This window comes from Panthera uncia, chromosome D1 (genome assembly GCF_023721935.1).
Source record: "Panthera uncia isolate 11264 chromosome D1, Puncia_PCG_1.0, whole genome shotgun sequence".
Taxonomy (NCBI): Eukaryota; Metazoa; Chordata; class Mammalia; order Carnivora; family Felidae; genus Panthera; species Panthera uncia.
The window spans coordinates 65,739,675-65,760,745 of NC_064808.1; the positions used below are offsets into that span (position 1 = coordinate 65,739,675).

Sequence of the window (21,071 nt, forward strand, 5' to 3'; positions counted from 1 at the left end):
ATCACCTTCTTGTGTCAATTCCATTATGCCCTTTAGCTCACTCTACTGAAATTCTTATTTCTGAATAATGACAGCATAATATCCAGGGTAACCTAAAACTAGATACCTGTGAAAAGATGAAAACATAAAGCAAAAAAATAAAAAAGACAAGATGACAAGGATCCTGTTTTATGAGACAAAAACCCCTAGCCAGATGTTGACAAGTTGGATAAAGTAGAAAATTGAGATAATTATCCAATCAGCACTAATATTTTAATTGACATTCAAATAACCAGTTAGAAGTGGAGAATTTTTCACCTGAATTGCCAGTATAATGACCACAATTCTCTTCTCCTATTTTCTTCATTAAAAGAAATCTATCTTCATAGGACTCCACCATCTCCTGGAAGAATGAAACTACATTTGGACTACCTGAAGGCAGACACAAGAAGAAATGGAGAGTGGGGAATAATTTTGCAAAATAAAAATTTTTGCAGGAAATATGCAATGCAATGCAATGCAAAGGACATAGTGACTGTTACATAATTGCAATTGTAGGTAATCATGTGTCAGCTAATTAAGGTTCAACTTCTTGGTTTAAGAATAGCATTTCCAGAAGTTATAAATAATTTGGGACAGGTAATTTAAATTTGAAACAGTGAATGGCAATAGTGCTAACAAATGAGCTTTTAAAAAAAATAAAATATGACACATAAAATTATTTGCCACAACTTAAAAATGGACAAATTACAGAATATATGGTGTTAAGAAAATTATGATGAAAGTATAGTAGGAGAAAAGGTGAACTTAATACACAAATCTTTAAGAGCAGAGCAGTTAGAATAATGAAATTCCTTTACGTAAATCTATGCAAAATTTTTTATAGCTCAAAAAGAACTTCTACATGAATTTTATCTGATTCTCACCACTAAGAAGTCATATCAGGTCTAATATATAGGAAACTGAAATCCATAGTAGCTTGTCCAAGAGCACAGAGCTACTAAATAACATATTTGGAGCTTAATGTTAAAGCTTTTGATTGCAAGTATAGTGTTCTCTCCACAATACTACCCTTAATCCTTCAGAATAGAATTGAGTAAATTGCTATAAAAAAAAAAAAAAAAAAAAAGAAAAGAACTTGGTCAATCAGACATAAATTGTTTGGGTGAATTTCAAAATCTAGTGTTAAATGTTGAATAACTAATTTTCACAAGCATGCAATTAACATAAAAATTGTTCATAACATAAATAAATAACATATAAATGGCCCTACCTTTAAAAGTCTGGTAGATCAAAATAATAAGTTCTTTCTTACTAGAATTAAGTTCCATTTTTGAGTATCTAGCTATGTTCCAGACACTGGAAACTCAATATTAAACAAAATGGGCAATATTCTGCACTTAGAGATTTTTGTCTGAAAGTAAAGATAATTAAATAGGAAATTCCAACAAAGTAAAAGATTAAAATAGAGTGTAATAATGCTATGATGAGGTACCAGGTGCCATGGGAGGAAAGAAGCTGATGCCAATAGAGACCATGTAAAATTTGTCCTTATACCCAAGGAGGAATAACAAGCCATGGAAGAACTTTTTTTTTAATGTTTATTCATTTATTTTGAGAGGGAGGCGTAGAGTGATAGGGAGAGAGAGAATCTGAAGCAGGCTCCATGTTCAGTGCAGAGCCCAACATGGGGCTCGATCTCACGATGCTGTGATCATGGCCTGAGCCAAAATCAAGAGTCAGATGCTTAACCAACTGAGCCACCCAGGTACCCCAACCCTGGAAGATTTTTAAGTGAAGATGAGCATGACCATTTTTTAAAGCTTTAGAAAGAGCACTTTAACTACAGTGTGATAAATATCACTTAAAACAAGTAAGAACAACTAGGTTTTCTTTTTCTTATACCATTTTAAGTAAATACAGGCAACACTGCAGTAATAATTTTTTATTATTACTTATGACACATGTTTACTAGCAAATAAAAATATTTTATTAGGAAATATTTATATATGCTTAATTCTTATTATTGTTTTTTGTTATTTTATAAATTAAGGATATTCATATGAAAATAATAAAATGATAAATGCTAATAGAAAAGTCACCTTGTGCCAGATCTTTAGAACGAAACTTTTTAGTATTAAAATTTACACTTCAGGGGAGCGTGGGTGGCTGACAGTTAAACATCTGACTCTTGATTTTGGCTCAGGTCATGATCTCACGGTTCGTCAGATTGAGCCCAGCATCGGGCTCTGCACAGGCTTTGGATTCTCTCCCCCTCTCTCTCTACCCCATCCCCACTCATGCACAGACCCATGCATGTTCTCTCTCTGTCTCTTAAAATAAATAAATAAATAAACTTAAAAAAATAAAATACAATTTACAATTCAAGGCGATACAACAAAGGTGTCATTTTATTACTAAGATTCTAGTTTTTGTTCAGCAATGCTAAGCATTCTGCATAGATCACCTTTTCAATATTCACAAGAATCCTAAGAAATACTAATATACATATTTTTCAAATGAAGATATGTCAAGTGAGAGAAATGAAATAACTTATTCAAGGCTACACAACCAGTAAGTACTGAAACCAGGATTCAAATCCTGATCTGGCTGGCACCAAAGCCAACTTTTAATATTATGCCACACTGATACCTAACTTACTAGGAAAAAATCATAGTGTTTCTTCTTTCTGTAATTGTTCTCAGTATAATTACTCCTCCTACCCACCCACCCCCCAAAAACTGTTTCAATATAATTCAACAAACACCTATTTATAGTATATTTCCCCTGTGGAAACAAAAAGATATTACATAAAGTAGTGAACTTTTTTTTAGTGTTTATTTATTTTTTGAGAGAGAGAAAGAGACAGAGCACGAGTGGGGGAGGGGCAGAGGCAAAGGGAGACACAGAATCCAAAGCAGGCTCCACGCTCTGAGCTGTCTGCACAAGAGCCCGATGCAGGGCTCAAACTCACAGACTGCAAGATCATGACCTGAGCCAAAGTCGAAGTCGGATGCTTAACTGACTGAGCCACCCAAGCGCCCCTAAAGTGGTGAATTTTTATTGCTACCTTTCAGATAGACATGTTTTCACATTTTCTATAGAACTGTTGAAGAGACCAATGTGGAAATTGCAAGGTTAAGTAGTAATAAACAGAAAGAAAAGACAATAGCAAATTTCACCTTCAGCTGAATATTGAAATATGCATCATTCCAGTTGCAGCAAACTAGAAAAAGACAATGAAAAAAGAAATAAAACTTGGAATTTGAATTATGGAAAAAATGTCTGGCCAGATTTAGAGCAGATCTAAAGATTGTAATCATTTTGTAAATATTGGAAGGTTTATAAATTATTTTGGCATCAATGAAAGAGATAATACTCATAAGAAATATTGCCATAATCAATAAAGAAGCACAGTATGGCATTTCCTGTCTATAAGCAGATGTGTCCGTGCCATAACTCGGCAGACTTACTCCGAAGCTAACCAGGAAGCTGACAAAACGGGACTCTGACTCTGAACACAATTTTCCTCCTCCTTGAACCAAAAGGAAAAAAAAAGTATTCTGATGAAAAGCATTTGTGTAGCACTTTCCTCCTGACAAAACAATTTTTACATAGGCTATATATTTTTATTTGGCCATCATAATAATCCTAAGAGGTGAGTACAATTAACATAGTCGTTTTAAGATGAGGAATTTGAAGCTGTTTCTGTCAATTTTCTTTAGATAATTTAGCCAGCTAATGGTAAAGGCTGGATCCCTGGGCTCTTCTCCATTGTGCGATGATGTCATTCATTTGTTACAAGAACACCACACTCATACAATGAAAAGAACATTGGATGAGCCTCTGGTCCTGATTCCATCACTAACTTTCTAAAATTGAAGTTCATATATGCTACCATATTTGATGCGGAAAAGAAACATTAAGCAGATAACTAGTTTTGCATTTTACTGCCTCAAGGGAGATATGTGCCAGGACAGAAAAAAGCAATTTTTAAGTTTTTCCAGTTTTGCTTTCCTAAAACCTAAGCACTCAAACTAAGACTTTGTTACAGAAAGAGAGAGAAAGACATCTTCTAGCACCTCTCCAGTCTAGAAGAAGATTTTCTCAGCTGAAGAAGAGAGGTCTTTGAATTCCAAGGCAGCAGGGATCTAGGCTCTGCTTCCTGAAAGCATTTCCTAGAAGGCAGAAAGAAGCCAGTGAGGAAGAGCATCATAATTGCACCTAGGTAAAGAGAAACACAGAAATTCGGGGATGGGGGTGGGGGAATCTATGTCTTGGAAGTAGCAAATCACTGCTAGACCAGAAAGGAACTATCTAGACACAACAACTCTTGTCATAGAGGTAAGCTATTGCATATGGGATGATCGATGACCAGATGATGTCACCATTCCAGGCAGAACTCTACCATGACCCCGGAGAAGTAGGAAAAACCTGAAAAATGATTGGAGTAATTGTATTCACCACTCAGTGACTAAGAGTCAAAAATAAAGTTGATCTATAGAAAATGAATGGATATTTCTTACAAAACTAAATTTATAGACTAAAGTCTATCTCAATGATGATCTGATCTTAAAGCCAGGTTTTCTGACTACTAGTACAGGTTTTTATCACAGTATCATTGCTATTGATGATGAGAAGGAAGAGGAGAAGGAGGAAGAGGTGGAGGAGGAGGAGGAGGAGGAGGAGGAGGAGAGACCTCATGGTGAAAAGTTCAATGCAAAGAAAATAAATAATGATCTGAAACAGTATCTTATAATCCCCCACATTGGTAAACCTCTACTGGTCTTTTGTGTGTCATCCTAAATGTCACCTATCCAGAAAGAATTCCCTGGTTTCTCTAGATGAGTTTGGGTATTCCTCATCGGTTTCCATGACGGTGTGTTAACCTCACCACACAACACTGAAATTGCCTGTTTCCACATCTATCTCCTTAATAAATTTTAATCATCATAAAGGCAGACACTGAATATAATTTCCCACTGGGAAACATGCACCTAGCACAGTGCCTGGTACATAGCAGGTGCTCAATATATCTTTGGTGAGTGGATAAGTGACAGAATAAATAAATGAAACTAAAGTTATTGTCTTGAATACATACACATTTAGCTTTTAAAAGAATTTATAGTCTATTATTCAAAAGTGATTTTAAATTGAACAGAACTTAATGATTTATTCCAAGTCTTATCACAGAGTCAATGATAAAGATTCCACAGCTCTCTAAGATTATAGGCCCCCTACAGAAACTTCAAAATCTTATCTAAGAGTTAGGACCTCAGTGGCTAACAAGATGGTGTCATCAGAAGAAATGGGATACATAATCTTGCCATACTTGTCCATTATCTTTGAAAGTTTTAACTTAATTCATTTCTACAGAATTTTCTACTTTTTATGCATTGTTTCTCTTGGTCCAAAATACTAAAACAAATCAGGTCAGGAGATTGGTTTCATAATGTAGGTGATTTGGCCATTAATTCTTGAAATAGCTTTGAGAAACTTATTAAAATTGAACCTATGCAGAAAGCTTACTACTTGGAATTCAGAGTGACTGACTGGACTGAAGACAGTAGGTAAAACTCATGATCCTTTGCTGACAAAGCAACCTAAATTGAGGATACAGAGCCCTCGTGCCTTGACTGATAAAAATTCCTGAGCTGGAGAACAGGTCCTCTCCCCATAGTTTTAAAAAAGTTTTTTATACATCTTAGCCTGATAGTAAGAAATATTTTATAATCACTGAAATGGTTACACAGTAAATATTAATAGGAGCATATAATGAGAATATATAAATAAATAAGGGGATTCTTATAGTTTAGTGAATATACTGTTATAAAAGAGTGAGTGAGTGATTGATTGGCAAAGGCATGAATGAATTGAATGCCTTAATTCCTTGTTTTAAAAATCTAATATTTTGTGTACATCTTCCTACTGACTAGACTCTTCTACTCAAAGAAGTAACCAGTGATAGGCCTAAAGGAGAGATAAAATATTCTATCATATAGAGAATACTTGGGCAGTTTCCCAAAAACCTAACAGTTCAAATATTTCAGGTATCAAGTCATTAGCATATCATTTTCACACTTTCCCAATATATAAGAATTGTAGAATAAATTCAATTAACAGATAACTTTAATACTATGCCTAACGTTTGCTTCATAACATAGTCTTAACCAGTAGTTGAATACAAACATTTCTCTCTCCAGAATTCTCTCTCTTTATGCCTCCTGAAATGATGAGTATCTTCCAACCTCAAGAATCTGTGGCTTCATGGTTTCCAGTAATTCTCAAAACCAAAGTCAAGGTGACCCTTTTGAGGAATTTTAAATCTAAAAAAAATCTTTGGTAAACGATCATTTTACTTTTACTTACAGAAATTAGAAAAACTATCTTTTCCCATCCCTCTCTAGGAAGATTCAGTTCTTAACTCATTTGAGTTTTACTGATTGAGAAAAAGAAAAAAACATGAAGTTTGTGAAATGGAAAAAATATCTGGATATAACACTGGTATGGCAAATATGAAAGTTCAAACACAAAGTTAGTAAAAGGAATAAAATAGCCACTCAAGTACGATCAATTCAGGCACACATTTTCCCCTTTAGTGAATCTGAAAAAAAAAAAAAAATTCTAACAACTTGAGAAAAGTTAGAGACGGAAAGAGAATACATCCAAATAATGAAAGAAAAATATAAATTACTAAGATACTATGAGAAAGAAATTAAGCCACAAAGTACAAGAAACATAATGAAAGAAGAAAACTTCAAATGAGGAAGGAATGAACAGAAGAGTTTAAAGGGGTTCCTTCCCTAGGGAGAGGAAGAAAATAATAAAAACAAAATGACACCTTTAGAAAGTATAGACAACCAAAAGGAAAGATTGTGAACCCAGAAAACAACAATCTCAATTTCAGGGATGCCCAGGAGATACATGGAAGTATCAAGTCTTACTTAGAATTCTAATTACACAACACTCTTCAGCTTCCTCTCAAAAGAACAATATCAAAACGTATGAGTTATGAATATGATGGTATTTAACTTCCAGTTCCTGGTAAAAATAAGTTTATACACACTCTATTATACCACTGAGAATAGCTGTAAAAAAAGAATTTAAAGGAAATAAAATGTTATACAAATGAAAACTGTCAGATAGACTTTTATACCAATTTAAAAGAAGCCCAGAAGATAATAAGACAATTTTTTAAAAAATTTTTTATTCTTTATATATTTTTGGGAGAGAGACAGTGAGACAGAGTGTGAGTGGGGGAGGAACAGAGAGAGAGGGAGACACAAAATCTGAAGTGGGATCCAGGCTCTGAGCTGTCAGCACAGAGCCCAACACAGGGCTTCAACTCACAAACCGCAAGATCATGACCCGAGCCGAAGTCAGATGCTTAACCGACTGAGCCACCCAGGCACCCCAATAAGACAATTTTTTTAACACAGACATGGGGGGCACATGGTAGTTCATCAGTTATGCATGACATTCTTGACTTCAGCTCAGGTAGGTCATGATCTCACAGTTTGTGAGTTCAAGCCCCACATTGGACTCTATGCTAATAGCGTGGAGCCTGCTTAGGATTCTCTGTCTCCCTCTCTCTCTCTGCCCCTCGCCACTAGTGCTCTCTCTCTCTCAAAATAAACAAACTTTTAAAACATAAATTAAAAAATTAAAGCAACATAATGTATTTTTCTAAGTAGATCAGTTCATAAATGACATAATACATAGATTTTAGCATAATCCAAATACATTCTTGTCTTGCTAATTAGAACTTGTTGATTCCTTTAAAAAGTTGACCCTGGCACAAAAACAGACACTCAGATCAATGGAACAGAATAGAGAACCCAGAAATGGACCCACAAACATATGGCCAACTAATCTTTGACAAAGCAGCAAACAATATCCAGTGGAATAAACACAGTCTCTTCAGCAAGTGGCGCTGGGAAAACTGGACAGTGACATGCAGAAGAATGAACCTGGACCAATTTCTTACATCATACACAAAAATAAACTCAAAATGGATGAAAAACCTAAATGTAAAACAGGAAGCCATCAAAATCCTCGAGGAGAAAGCAGGAAAAACCTCTCTGATTTTGGCCGCAGCAACTTGTTACTCAACAAGTCTCCAGAGGCAAGGGAAACAAAAACAAAAATGAACTATTGGGACTTCATCCAAATAAAAAGCTTCTGCACAGCGAAGGAAACATCAGCAAAACTAAAAGGCAACCAACACAATGGGAGAAGATATTTGCAAATGACATATCAGTTAGCATCAAAATCTATGAAGAACTTAACAAACTCACCCAAAAAACAAATAATCCAGTGAAGAAATAGGCAAAAGACATGAATAGACACTTCTTCAAAGAAGACATCCAGATGGCCAACCGACACATGAAAAAATGCTCCACATCACTCATCATCAGGGAAAAACAAGTCAAAACCACCATGAGATACCACCTCACACCTGTCAGAATGGCTAACATTAACAACACAGGCAACAACAGATGTTGGCAAGGATGCGGAGAAAGAGGATCTCTTTTGCACTGCTGTTGGGAATGCAAACTGGTGCAGCCACTCTGGAAAAACAGTATGGAGGTTCCTCAAAAAACTAAAAATAGAACTACCCTAAGATCCAGCAATTGCACTACTAGGCATTTATCCACAGGATACAGGTATGCTGTTTCGAAGGGGCATATGCACCTCCATGTTTGTAGCAGCACTATCAACAATAGGCAAAGTATGGAAAGACCCCAAATGTCCATCGATGGATGAATGGAAAAAGAAGATGTGGTTTATGTATGTATATATATATATATATATATATATATATATACACACACACACACACACATACACACACACACACACACACAATGGAGTATTACTCAGCAATCAAAAAGAATGAAATCTTGCCATCTTGCCATTTGCAACTACGTGGATGGAACTAGAGGGTATTATGCTAAGCAAAATTAGTCAGAGAAAGACAAATATCATATGACTTCATTCATATGAGGCCTTTAAGACACAGAACAGATGAACACAAGGGAAAGGAAACAAAAATAATATATAAACAGGGAGGGGGGACAAAATATAAGAGACTCTTAAATATGGAGAACAAACAGATGGTTACTAGAGGGGTTGTGGGAAGGGGGATGGGCTAAATGGGTAAGGGGCATTAAAGAATCTACTCTTGAAATCACTGTTGCACTATATGCTAACTAACTTGGATGTAAATTTAAAAAATAAAAACATTAAAATTAAAAAAAAAAGTTGACCCATTACCATCAATTCAGTATTAAAGAAGGAAGGAAGAGGAGAGAGAGAAAAAAGGAAGAAGAGGAAAAGAAAGAAGGAAGGAAATAAACATTAAACTATTTCTCATAAAGTATAATTTTCAATTATGTATCCGTAATTTCTGTAACTTCCATCAAAGGTAGGAACTTTTGAGAAACTCAGCCTATTGGACTTAGAAACCTTAAAATCAACCTGCTTACTGTTGGTGGGAATACAAACTGGTGCAGCAACTATGGAAAACAGTATGGAGATTCCTCAAAATATTAAAAATTGAAATACTATGTGATCCAGGAATTTCATTCTTGGATATATACCCAAAAAAACCAAAATGCTAATTTGAAAATAGTTTATTACAGCATATTTACAATAGCCCAGGTATGGAAGCAACCCAAGTATTCATCAACACATGAATGGATAGAGAAGATGTGGTACACACATACACACAGACACACACACACACACACACACTGGAATGAAAATCTTGCCACTTGTGACAACATGGATGGACCTACAGAGTGTTATGCTAAGTGAAATAAGTCAGAAAGAAAAAGGCAAATATCATATGGTTTCACTAATATCTGAAATCTAAAAACCAAAAACAATTGAATAAACAAACAAAAGACAGAAACGGAGCCATAAACACGGAGAACAAACAGATGGTTGCCAGGTTGGGTGACAGACAGGTAGGGGGGATGGGCAAAATGGGTGAAGGGGAGTAGGAAGTACAGGCTTCCAGTTAGGGAATGAATAAGTCATGAAGATAAAAGATACAGCACAGGGAACACAGTCAAAGGTATTATAATGGAGTTGTATGGTGACCGATGGGGCTACACTTGTGAGCAAAGTATAATGTGTAGACTTGCCACAACACTATGTTGCACATCTGAAACTAATGTAATGCTGTGTACCAATTATACATCAATAATATTTTTAAGACATCATTTTAAAAAAAGACACCTGCTTAGTTAAATTATACCTAGAACATCAAGTGCCTTTCTCCACCTCATTCCCAGATGCCTTTTTATCCCTTTCACTCTACCCTCCCTCTCTCCTTTCTCTCTTCCCCTCTTCTCCCCCCCCCCACTACATATACACCTAGACAATGTGTTTAAATTCAATTATTAGTCTAAAATAAGGCAATCCAAAAGGGACAATGTCTAGAGAACAAGTGGTAGAGAGAGTAAAAACACAAAGTGAAGTAAGTCAAAGAGCCATGCCATTTATTGGCTACATTACCAAAACCATTCTTGTTCCAGACAAACCAACTGTGCCAGATCTGGACAGGTATGGCTCCAAAATCTCACAGAGAGTTTTGTTTCTCTTGGTGATATTAAGGGGGAGAGCAGAAGAAGAAAACAACCCCAGTCTTCAATCCAATGTACAAAGGAACATTTCTAGGTGTTTCAGACGTTTTATATATCATTGTCCATCTCTATAGAGACCAGTTGGCTAAAGTATCTCACTGATTATTGACTTTCCTCAATGCATCTTCCAAGTCCACAGGTAGAAGGATTAGACATTGTGCAGAGCCAGATTGCCTTAACCTCACCTGACCTTTACTTTCAGTGTGTAGTAACTCATAACTGGTCAGCACTTGGATCTATGCTAGCCCGATATAGTGGAGTCCAAGGGTGTCGAATAAATTTTGGTTCGAAACTCTCAAGAGGGGCCACTGGGTGGCTCAGTCGGTTAAGCATCCCACCCTTGGTTTCGGCTCAGGTTATGATCTCTCACATTTCATGAGTTCAAGCCCAGCTTTGGGCTCCATGTTGTCAGTGTGGAGCCTGCTTGGGATTCTCTCTATTCCTCTTTCTCTGCCCCCCGCCCCCCACTCTCTCTCAAAATAAATAAATTTTTAAAATACCTCGAGAAAATTCTTTATAGTTGATCTGATCTTCCACGCTATGTCAAAACAACAACAACAACAACAACAACAACAACAACAACTGGTTTCATGAGGATCCTTGGGAACAAAGCTAACCTGGGGTAGATCTAGGTTAAAGTGAATCCCTTGGCCTAACCTAGAATAAACTATATTTTAGGAAACCACTGGATCTTGATCAATTCTGGAGAGGGAGCAGGGAGTCAGAGGTTTGCCTCATTTGGTAAACTTGTCAATTGTGTTCTTAGATGATACATACCCTCTGGAAAAGCACAGCAGTTACTGGAGTTGTGCTTCATCACAGAAGTGAATATTTACACTACAGGAAACCCAAGCATGAAATCTATTTTTAATCAGAAGATTGATAAATCCATAATTTTGTTCAGTATAAACAACTCTGTTATCTTTCACAACTAGGTAATTCACTTGATAAATATTAAATCCATGAGGAAGAGCTCCACTGTGAAAATTTTATTTTTAAAGATTGTTCAAAAGTAACCTTTAACAAGCTAAGAACACAGGCTAAAGAAAAGCTCAAATCTGTGGTATCAAATTTATGCTGATTATGAATGGTAATTTAGACAACCTGATTTATGAAATCACAAATGTCTGTAATTAAATACTATAGCCCTACTTCATTTTACTTTAGCAAAATAATATTAATGATGTACCACAGAGAAGACATTATTACAATAAATATTTCGCAAAGCCCAAGGAAAATTTTACTCTCAAATGGAAAACAGTTTAAATAGCAAACACCAGAACCAAAAAAAGGGAGAAACATATATTATATAGGAAGCTTCATTGCCCACCTTTCTTCTTGACTGGCATTCTTGGGTCTGTCCACTGCCACAGGATTCAAGATCTTTTCAGGTCTCAACTTGATCCAGCTGGACTGAGGCCAAGAGCCAGGTAACTGTTGCAAACCACTTCACTGTTCAATTTTGAAATCCAGGCTGTCTTCTCTTTCAATAAGGAAAAAAATGATGTATTTTTCCCCACAATTAAACTTTTGACACTGCCCACAGAGTTCAGAAAAAAATAACCTTGAGTTTTTCGATTTTTATAAAATATTTATTCTGTTAAAAAAATTTGAGAAAATTATCGTAAGCATAGAAAGTGTTATTAAAACTCTTCTTCAGGCATCAACATTTTTGGAATTCAATGACTAACTCAATTAAGGCACAAACCAAATTTATACAGCTGTCTCATTACTCAATACATGATCGAATTCAGATGAACTGGTTGATGATAAAGATTCTCAATTCTTTAGAGAAAAATTTAATCTCCCCAACAAAAAATACTTTTAAAAACCTTTTTGACTCTGGTGTCTAAAAAGGTGGGTGAGTTTGAACAGTTTTCTGGGGCAGTACACAGACTGAAAGGCCCCCTTTTTATTTACTGGACCAGAAGTTCCAGATCTCACCCCCTCAGTAAGACAGGATCCAGCTTGCTGTCACTTTCATTTTTTTCTTCAGTGCTCTCCAAGCCCCTCAGGCTTAATCCTTAATGCCCCTCTGATTCTGATCCTCCCATGTATTAACCGAGAGGATTGAAAAGAAGGAAAGCAATCCCTTGGCATGGAGACATTAAAGTGACAGTGCTACTCAATGGGCACTTGATGCAGGATGAGTTGGCGAAGCAGATTTCTTCACACTGGAGTCATTCACATCATGCCATCTCTTCGCATCCAAGCAGCTCCCTATCCGGCGAGGAAAAACACTGAGACTGTTCGAGAGAAGTCAAACCTTCCCCCAAAGGTGTTTTCTGAGACGATGTAGTAGTATTAGGCATGTGAGCACAAGCTGTGCAAACGGTTCGCGATTTCCTAAATGAGAGTTCTGCTGCTTGGCTTCCACATCCACCCTTTCTATCTTTCTCCAAACTACCCACCTTCCTTTTGCAGAAAAGACAAGAAATCTCTCTGCTACCGCTGGCCACCCCTGCCCACACCCCGTTCTTATATAGAAGTGCACAGAAATGTCCTGCACCCTCCACGCGATGAAGTGTTTCCTCAGGCAGGAAAAACAGCAGCACTAGAAATTATATAACTCTCGAATTTGGCTTCTCTAAGACATGGAGACTGGAGGGTCGGGGGTTGCTGGTCTGGGAGATACTGCTGGGCACTGAACGTGCACAAAAGGGCGCCAGGCCTATTCGCAGCGCCCCCCAACCCCACCCCGAAACACCGGCTGGCAAAGGGGTCTTCTTGGGGAGGGGGGGGTGTCTTTCTCTGGTCCCTTCCAAATGGGGTGAAAAGATGGAATATGAGGTAACTGAAGACCGGGAGAGGAGACACACCGCTGGGGGGATGAGGGGGGAGCGGGGAGGAGGCTGGTCGGGGCCGCTCTGGCTGCCCGTTGGGGGCTCTGGGGAGGAGGTGTCCGGGAAGCCTTAACACACGGACCAGGCCAGAGGGAAGAACTCCCTCTAGGAGCGAATGGGCGGACAGCTCGGCCCCCGCTAACAGAGGTGCCCAGAAGAGGGGAAAGCGCGCGACATCCCTGCGCTCCGACCGCCTCACGCACCCCCTCAGCTTGAGGGAAGAGGGAGCTAGGCTAACACACAGCAGGATAAGGGAATGCAGGGCTGGCAGGAAGGCGGGACCATGGACGTCTGGACCTCCTCGAAGCCAATGAGAGGCCTTCATTTCTGGATGCCGTGCCCAATCACAGCCAGGATGGAGGGCGCGGCTTTTGACTGAGTTGGGGAGGGCCGGGGCTGCAGGCTAGAGGCGTGAGCCCGCACCACTTCCCGCTTGGGGCGGGCGTTCTGGGTCCCCGCCCACCGCTAGTCACGTGAGCCGCCAAAATGGCGGCGCTTGGGCGTGAGGCTGGGGCTGACCTGAGGGATGCAGCTGTGTTGCCGGTCAGAACTGGGGAAGCGTCCAAGGTAGGCGGAAACCCAGGGCGGTAGGAGTCGTGATTTCTGCAGCCTCAATATGTTAGCGGACTCTTCCGAAATTATGGGATTTGGAAATCTAAAGAGAAGAGCCTCCAAGTCCATGCAGAGCGCAATCAATGGAGCCCCCAGTTGCTATAGAAAGAGACGGAGATAAATTAGGAGACCTAAAGTCTAGTCCCGATTGCTTGATGTTTCCTTTCTCTGGCCTCCAGGCCTTTGTGCTGGCCTTTCCTTCAACTTGCAGTGCTTCCCTGTAACCATCCCTCCCCACCTCACCTTCTTCAGCTATTCGGTTAAATTTCGCTTACTCCGGGAAACCTTCCCACGCTTCCCCTGGCCAGGTTAAGTTTGGCTTTTCTTATGGTTTTGGTTTTGTTCCGTTTAGTTTCGTTTGTATGGCACACTAATTTCTGCCTTTAAATTACCTGCCTTTTTGTCCTCACGTTGGGCGGTTTGTGGGTTCTAGAAGATACATCTATCTCTTAATTATCCTGGGGTCTGGCAAATATCAGGTGCTGTGTAAATGATGAGTGAATATTAAAGTTCTGAAAGTCAGGCAAAATAATACACATAAAAGCACTACAAAACTGTAAAATACTTTCCAGACTATAAACCTCCATACATACACTCGTAATGGTATAATCATGGTGACCTTGGACTAGTCAATTTTTAGATAAAATGTTAGTTATAGCAGTCTTTACATTTCAGCACTTGGTAAAAGTCTATCAGAAAATTACCAGCCTATTTCTCTGCTTTAATAAACAGTGCCTTCCAAAGACTAGGCATTCAGTAAATATTTGTGCTCAATAAGTATCTGTCCTGTTTCAGGATTTTAGAATCATTATACTAGATGTCTGGGTTCCCTATAAACTGATAGTGTAGACTATCAGTAGGGTAGAAGCTTGGTTCAAAGCATTGCCTGAGAGTTTTCTTTGTGGGAAGTAAGGGACTTCAATGTCATCAATGAATTGAATGACAGAAAAATAAATACTTTATCCAAGATTTTTGGTAAATTACCACATTACTGATACCTGCCTTCATAGTACATTAGATGGCTTAGATATAGAATCTCCCTTAGATGTTACTATCTCTTCCATTTTCCATTTAGATGTCTGAAAGAGCCAAAAGATTAAATCTAGTCCCTGAGAAATTGTAATTTATAATTTTTTTCCCTGTCCTCCCAGATATTTTAAAGAAAAAGATAGTACTGGCTTGAGTCCAATTCTGCAGTGATAAAAGGAAAGAAACTTGCCCGTTATTACTTATTGTGTATTAACATACGAAAGTTCAAAGGAGCCCGTACTTTCACGATGTTGATGCCATGAATGAATTGACCTTTCATTAGTTAGAATTGGTACATATCACTTACTCAGCAAATGAGTATCACAGTGATGTTCAACAATTACAGCAATGTGTCCACTGACAACCAGTGGCAAAATCACTTGGTACTATTAAAATGCAGATTTCTGTGGGACGCCTGGGTAGCTCAGTTGTAAGCTTCCAGTTAAGCATCCAACTCGATCTCAGCTAAGGTCTTGATCTCAAGGCTGCTTGAGTTCAAGGCCCGCATTGGGCTCCGCACTGGGCATGAAGTCTACTTTAAAAAAAAAAAAAAAGATAAAATAAAATGCAGATTTCTAGACTTAACCCTATTCCTGTTGAATCCAGATATCTCAGGAGGGAGCTCAAGACATTGCATTTAAAATGAACCCCCCATGTGATTCCTGTGTACCCTAAAGGTTGAGAATCACTGATTTATTATCTTCTGTGTTCATTATGCTTAATCCACTCTAATTCTCTTGCCCAGGACTCCTGAAATTTGAGATATAGTCTGTGTCCTTGACTATAAATATTAAAACAGAAGTTGGTATAAATTGTAAGGGCCATGATTTTGTAATCTATTCATCGGCTAATCTGGAATCTCATAATACCAATGTGGCAACAGGTTTAACAAATGTCATTATTAAGACTTTTCAGAGACCTGAAAGTCTTAACCAGAGCAAAGCATTCAGGAAGGATCCTGTTTGAGGATCCGATTTTGTTTTGTTTTGTTTATCACTATTTTTTACTTTCTCTTAAGATGTTACTGGCCAAACCCTCATGGTCCCTTGACATTGGCAACTGTCTGTTCATATTTTACACTTGGGACACTGGAGCCTTCCAACCCTGAAGCTCAGTACCTTGGGTCCCAGCTCCCTCATGTGCCACATGTAGTTTCCAGCAAAGGCTGTGGCTTCTGCCCCAGGTGAGGGGGCTGGATATATAATTTCTGTAATCCACGGTATCCATGATCTACTACCTCTTTCTAGCCTGGAACAGTGTCCCTCTTTCTGATGTCTCTCTCACTATTCTCCAAGGCAGTCCCTGCTCTCTTCCATCTCCAGGAAACATAATCTCCAAAAGGAGGTCAGGCTTTCATGAGATAGTTGTCAACAAGTACCTACTGTTTCCTTCTAGCTTTGAAAAAGCTAGAAAAAGAACTACAGAGGACCTGGCTACCTTTGAGGAAAACTGTAAGGAAAACAAAAACTCAGTATCTCTGCATGTTATCCTTCTACACTAGGTCTTAAGGCAAGTCAACCTTTCTGAACCTCATTTTTCTCATCTATAAAAGTATAAAATTAGAGATGATTATTATCCTGCCAGTTTCTCAAAAAGCCATTGTCTACTAAATAGTAGCTGCTAAATAGTGATTGAATCATGGACACTGTATGTGAAAGCAGATGACATTTTACTAGGGTCTAAATGTTTTTTAATTGGAATCTAAAATTTATAAAACTTATAATTAATATCATTAGCTATTATGATTCTGAAATTTTGTGTTTTCCAGGACATCAGAATGGCAACATACACACATGGTCAGCCCAGTGTTTCTCTCGGAGATGAAAAATTCAGAAGACCCATGGTCATCGAAATCATAGAAAAAAAAATGGAGTATCTTAGAAAAGAAAAGTAAGAGACACACCCAGACTGACAGTCAATAACTTTATTTGCAGATCTTCTGTATTACTGTTGTTTCTAAGTATCTAAGATCTATTAACTTTATTGAGTTGGTTATAAAAAAGCTTATTAAAAAAACTGAAGAGAAGTATGGACAGATGAAAATAGTGATTTGTTGTAATATTGAGACCGTGGATAATTTATTTTGCTTCTTAAAAATAAAATGACCAGGGGCACAAGGGTGGCTCAGCTGGTGAAGTGTCTCACTTTTGATCTCAGCTCAGGTTACGATCTCTTTGTGAGATCGAGTTGGGCTCACAAGCACTGTCTGCTTGAAATTCTGTCTCTCTCGCCCTCTCTCTGCCCTTCCCCCACTGGTGTTCTTTCTTTCTCTCTCAAAATAAACAAGAGTGAGAGCTAACAGAGGAGGGGCAGAGAGAGAGAGAGAGAGGGAGAGAGAGAATCCAAAGCAGGCTCTGTACTATCAGCACGGGGCTCAAACCCACTAACCATGAGATCATTACCTGAGCTGAAACCAAGAGTTGGATGCTTAACTGACTGAGCCACCCAGGTGCCCTCAAAATGAATAAATAAACTTAAAAAAAAAAGTCCAGAATTATTGTTGAAATGTTATTTGTATAATAAACATTTTTAAATTAAAAGCAATTAGGAGAACACCATTTTGGGAGCTATTTATATTTAATTGATGTTCAATTGTAATTAAATTCAGTTTAGAATTAATTGACTCAGCACAGTGCTGAATTCAGCAAAAAAGGAATACAGATTCCATGGTGTACATATTATCTCACATTACCACTTAAACTTAGATTAACAGAGGACATTATCAAAGGACATTAATCTTAGACCTCAGACATTTATGAATTTAGATATGATCGGAATAAATAAAACTAGACCTATCAAATCTCTTTGCATGAAGTTTTGGAAATCCTAGACAAATTATTTGAAATATATCTGGACTAATTAAGAAATAGTTATTTGCTAGAAGGACTAACCAAAATGTAAACAACTTTGTTCATATGACTTAAGAAATTAATCCTTTTAGCAAGAGCAGCATTCTTAGATATCTCATAAAATTTGGCTATACTAGAACATACTAATTTTTATTTGTGACCAGAATTTATCTCTTAAAAGAGTTCCATTTTAGAACCACGCTAACTGATCTCAGAGAGAGAATTATCCCCTCATTAGAATGAAAGTTCCGTGAGAAGTGAGATTTGTTTTTTAATATTCTTTATCAGTGCCTCATCCTCAGCACAGAGAAAATGTCTCTTGCGTAGTAAGTATTCAAGAAATATTTGGTGTTGGTTATACCCAGGAAAGGATATATCCTTTAAGAGAATACTATATTATGCTGAATGTAATTTTTCTCTATGTTTTCCCTGTTAGGACTTTAAATGTGTATGGCACAGTGTTCTTTGGAACAGCAGCTAGTTTCTCTGGAATGTTGGCGAACTTCATTTTCAGACACTGCTTCAAGGTTAAACATGATGCTTTGAAGACATATGCATCAGTGACTACACTTCCGTTTTTGTCTACTGTAGTCGCTTATAAGTTCCTTGTAACAGATGCTTTGTATTTGGGTAAATTTAAATTCATTAATGTATAATGTGTTTATGTCTAAAATTACACATTAACACAAAATTTTGCTACCATTTATAATGATCACTTACACTTGTATATTCCTTTACAACTTACAGACTACCTTTACCTATATTGTCCTGTTTCCTCATCACAACAATCCTCCTGATGAGGCAGAACAAATAGTATTGTGTCCTTTTTACAGGTACACAACCAAAACTAAGACATGTTCACGTATGTTAGAAAGCAACATAATATAAAAAGCAGGCTTTGGCATTCTACACACATGATTTCAGATTCTACCCCCCACTGCTTAAGTTTTGTGACATTGGATAAGTCATTTAATATCTGAGACTCAATTGTCTTATCTATAAATTAGGACTACTAGTACTTACCTCACAGGACAGTTGTGATAATTAAAATACAGTATCTTAAATGCCTAATGAGATATCTGGCTTATTGTGTGGGCTTCTAATGTTATTTCCTACCTCCTCCCCTTACCTCAAGTTTCACAACTAGTAATTAATGGAACCTCTGAATCCTGTTTATCAGGTCCCTACTTACATATCTCTTTCCCAGGGAAACCTCGGGTTCCCTCAGGGTAGGTTAGGTTTCTGGACACATTCTCTATTCATTTTACCTTCAAAGCATTGTACACACTTAAAAAATTATTTATTTAAATATTTGTCTAGTTCTTTTGTTCCTACTGGACTCACCTAAATGTTAGAGTTTGGGTCTCTTTTATGTAGCATTGTATCACTAACACATGCCTAACACATAGACAATAAAAATGCATTAACCTAGAATCCAGATGTCTGGGTCTGCTGTTTAATATTTCTCATTATGAAATTGCTTCTGAAGAAACCAAATTTATAAGAGATAATTCACCTTACATTAAGTGTAATAAAGGCATTTTTTAAACATGATGCTCTTAGCCTATCATGTGCCTTAGAGACTGAATTTCTATTGTTTTCACTATGATTGAGGACAGTACAGATAACTACTCTGTGAGGACACAAGACTGTCTTAATTGTTCTTATCCTGAGTTTTAAAAGGAGACTAAATTTCCTTTTGTTTTCCAGGCAATATAAGCCAGGAAAATTGTGTTCTGAGGAGTTCACTGGTTGGCATAGTATGTGGTGTTTTATATCCCACTGGTTTGGCTTTTTCTAAAACTGGACGCCTGGCAGTCAAGTAAGTCCATCTGTTCCTTTTCTTCCTTCCTTCCTTCCTTCCTTCCTTCCTTCCTTCCTTCCTTTTGTTTTTGTTTATTTGTTTAATGTTAAACTTTATCTTTAGCTGCCAATGACACATTTTAATCAAAATGTACTTTGTTACTTCAAATAGCTAGCTTTCAACCTTTTTGCTATCTACATGAAAGACCTTGGAATTGAAATTATCCACTTAAGAGAACCAATGAACTTTTCATAGAAAATACATGCAGAAGAAGTGCTTAATTATTTTTCCTTTTTAGGTATCATACTGTTCCATTGCCACCAAAAGGAAGGGTTTTACTTTACTGGTTGCTGCTTTGTCAAACAGAGGTAAAAGCAATGATGATTCCTCTGGTCTTTCAGACAGTCTTTGGAATATTTAATGGTCTACGGCATTATGCAATATTTGAAAGTACACTTGAGAAAACTGTACGTGATGATTAATCAAAGAGTGAATGAATACTAAATCAGCAGAATGGGATTTTTTTTATGATGAGGAATCCGGCATTGCTGAAGGAGTTAAAACTAACTCCAGTTTGTTTCTGTTCCTCCTGCTTAGTCTATAGCAGGTACTCAATAAATATTCTGTAATTCACTATTTAAATGTTAGTTTCATCTTTCTTTCCTCCTGTGTGTGGGAATAGGTTTGAGATGACAAGGTCTGCTCTATACATATAGTCATTCATTCACCAGACATTTATTAGGCCCCTGTTATATCTCAGGCACTGGGTAATATATAATAAGAAATGGTCTTTAACCCAAAAGGAACTCACAATTAGAAGAGAAATTTAAAATGTGAACATATAGCAAGAGAAGGTTTAAGAGGTATACAAATAATTATGTGGGCACATTGAAGATATGGCTGTTAACTACTTGTCCAGAAGGGAAAGCTAAGGGGGGAAAGTGACATTTGACCTAAATTTTGAAGGAGAAGTGGAAACTTCATTAGGAAAGCAACACATAGAAATTAACACACAGTCTGCCCTAAACTCTGATTGTGTATACTTTCTAGCCTCTTACCATTAACACATGTGCTGTTTAAAGAACATTTGAGTGCCTATTATGTAATGTGCATTAATACACCAGGGGTTTAGAGATTTAGACCCTGCCCTCAAGAAGCTCAAAATCTAAAGAAAGAGATTACCAGATGTTTCTTTATGTCTTCTTGAGCATTCCTGAGCTACACATTTATCTTAGTTGAGAAAATAAATACTGATGAATAAAGCACAGACTGGAACCCCAAACCCCACAGTTCATTCTCCTTG

At 37.5% G+C, this 21,071-nt stretch overlaps 2 protein-coding genes across 3 annotated transcripts in view; one reads left to right on the forward strand and one right to left on the reverse strand.

The window, feature by feature from the left end:
* The window catches only part of LOC125914681 (disks large homolog 1-like), a 37,735-nt gene extending 23,931 nt beyond the window's left edge, over positions 1-13,804 (reverse strand). The window contains exon 1 of the mRNA XM_049620237.1: positions 11,962-13,804. Coding sequence (XP_049476194.1) covers positions 11,962-11,980 — 19 coding nt within the window. The 5' untranslated portion in view covers positions 11,981-13,804. The remainder of the gene's footprint in view (positions 1-11,961) is intronic.
* Positions 13,805-13,934: 130 nt separating this feature from the next.
* On the forward strand, positions 13,935-20,722 carry TMEM126B (transmembrane protein 126B). Of its 2 annotated transcripts, XM_049620225.1 has the most exons (6): positions 13,955-14,041; positions 16,511-16,624; positions 16,884-17,005; positions 18,401-18,594; positions 19,675-19,786; positions 20,067-20,722. In XM_049620225.1, the coding sequence occupies exons 3-6, from the start codon at positions 16,893-16,895 to the stop codon at positions 20,248-20,250; spliced, it is 603 nt and encodes a 200-aa protein (XP_049476182.1). In that variant the 5' UTR covers positions 13,955-14,041; positions 16,511-16,624; positions 16,884-16,892; the 3' UTR covers positions 20,251-20,722. The 2 variants fall into 2 exon arrangements, with proteins under 2 accessions (XP_049476171.1, XP_049476182.1); XM_049620214.1 differs by lacking the exon at positions 16,511-16,624 and having other exon boundaries at positions 13,935-14,041.
* Positions 20,723-21,071: the final 349 nt, after the last annotated feature.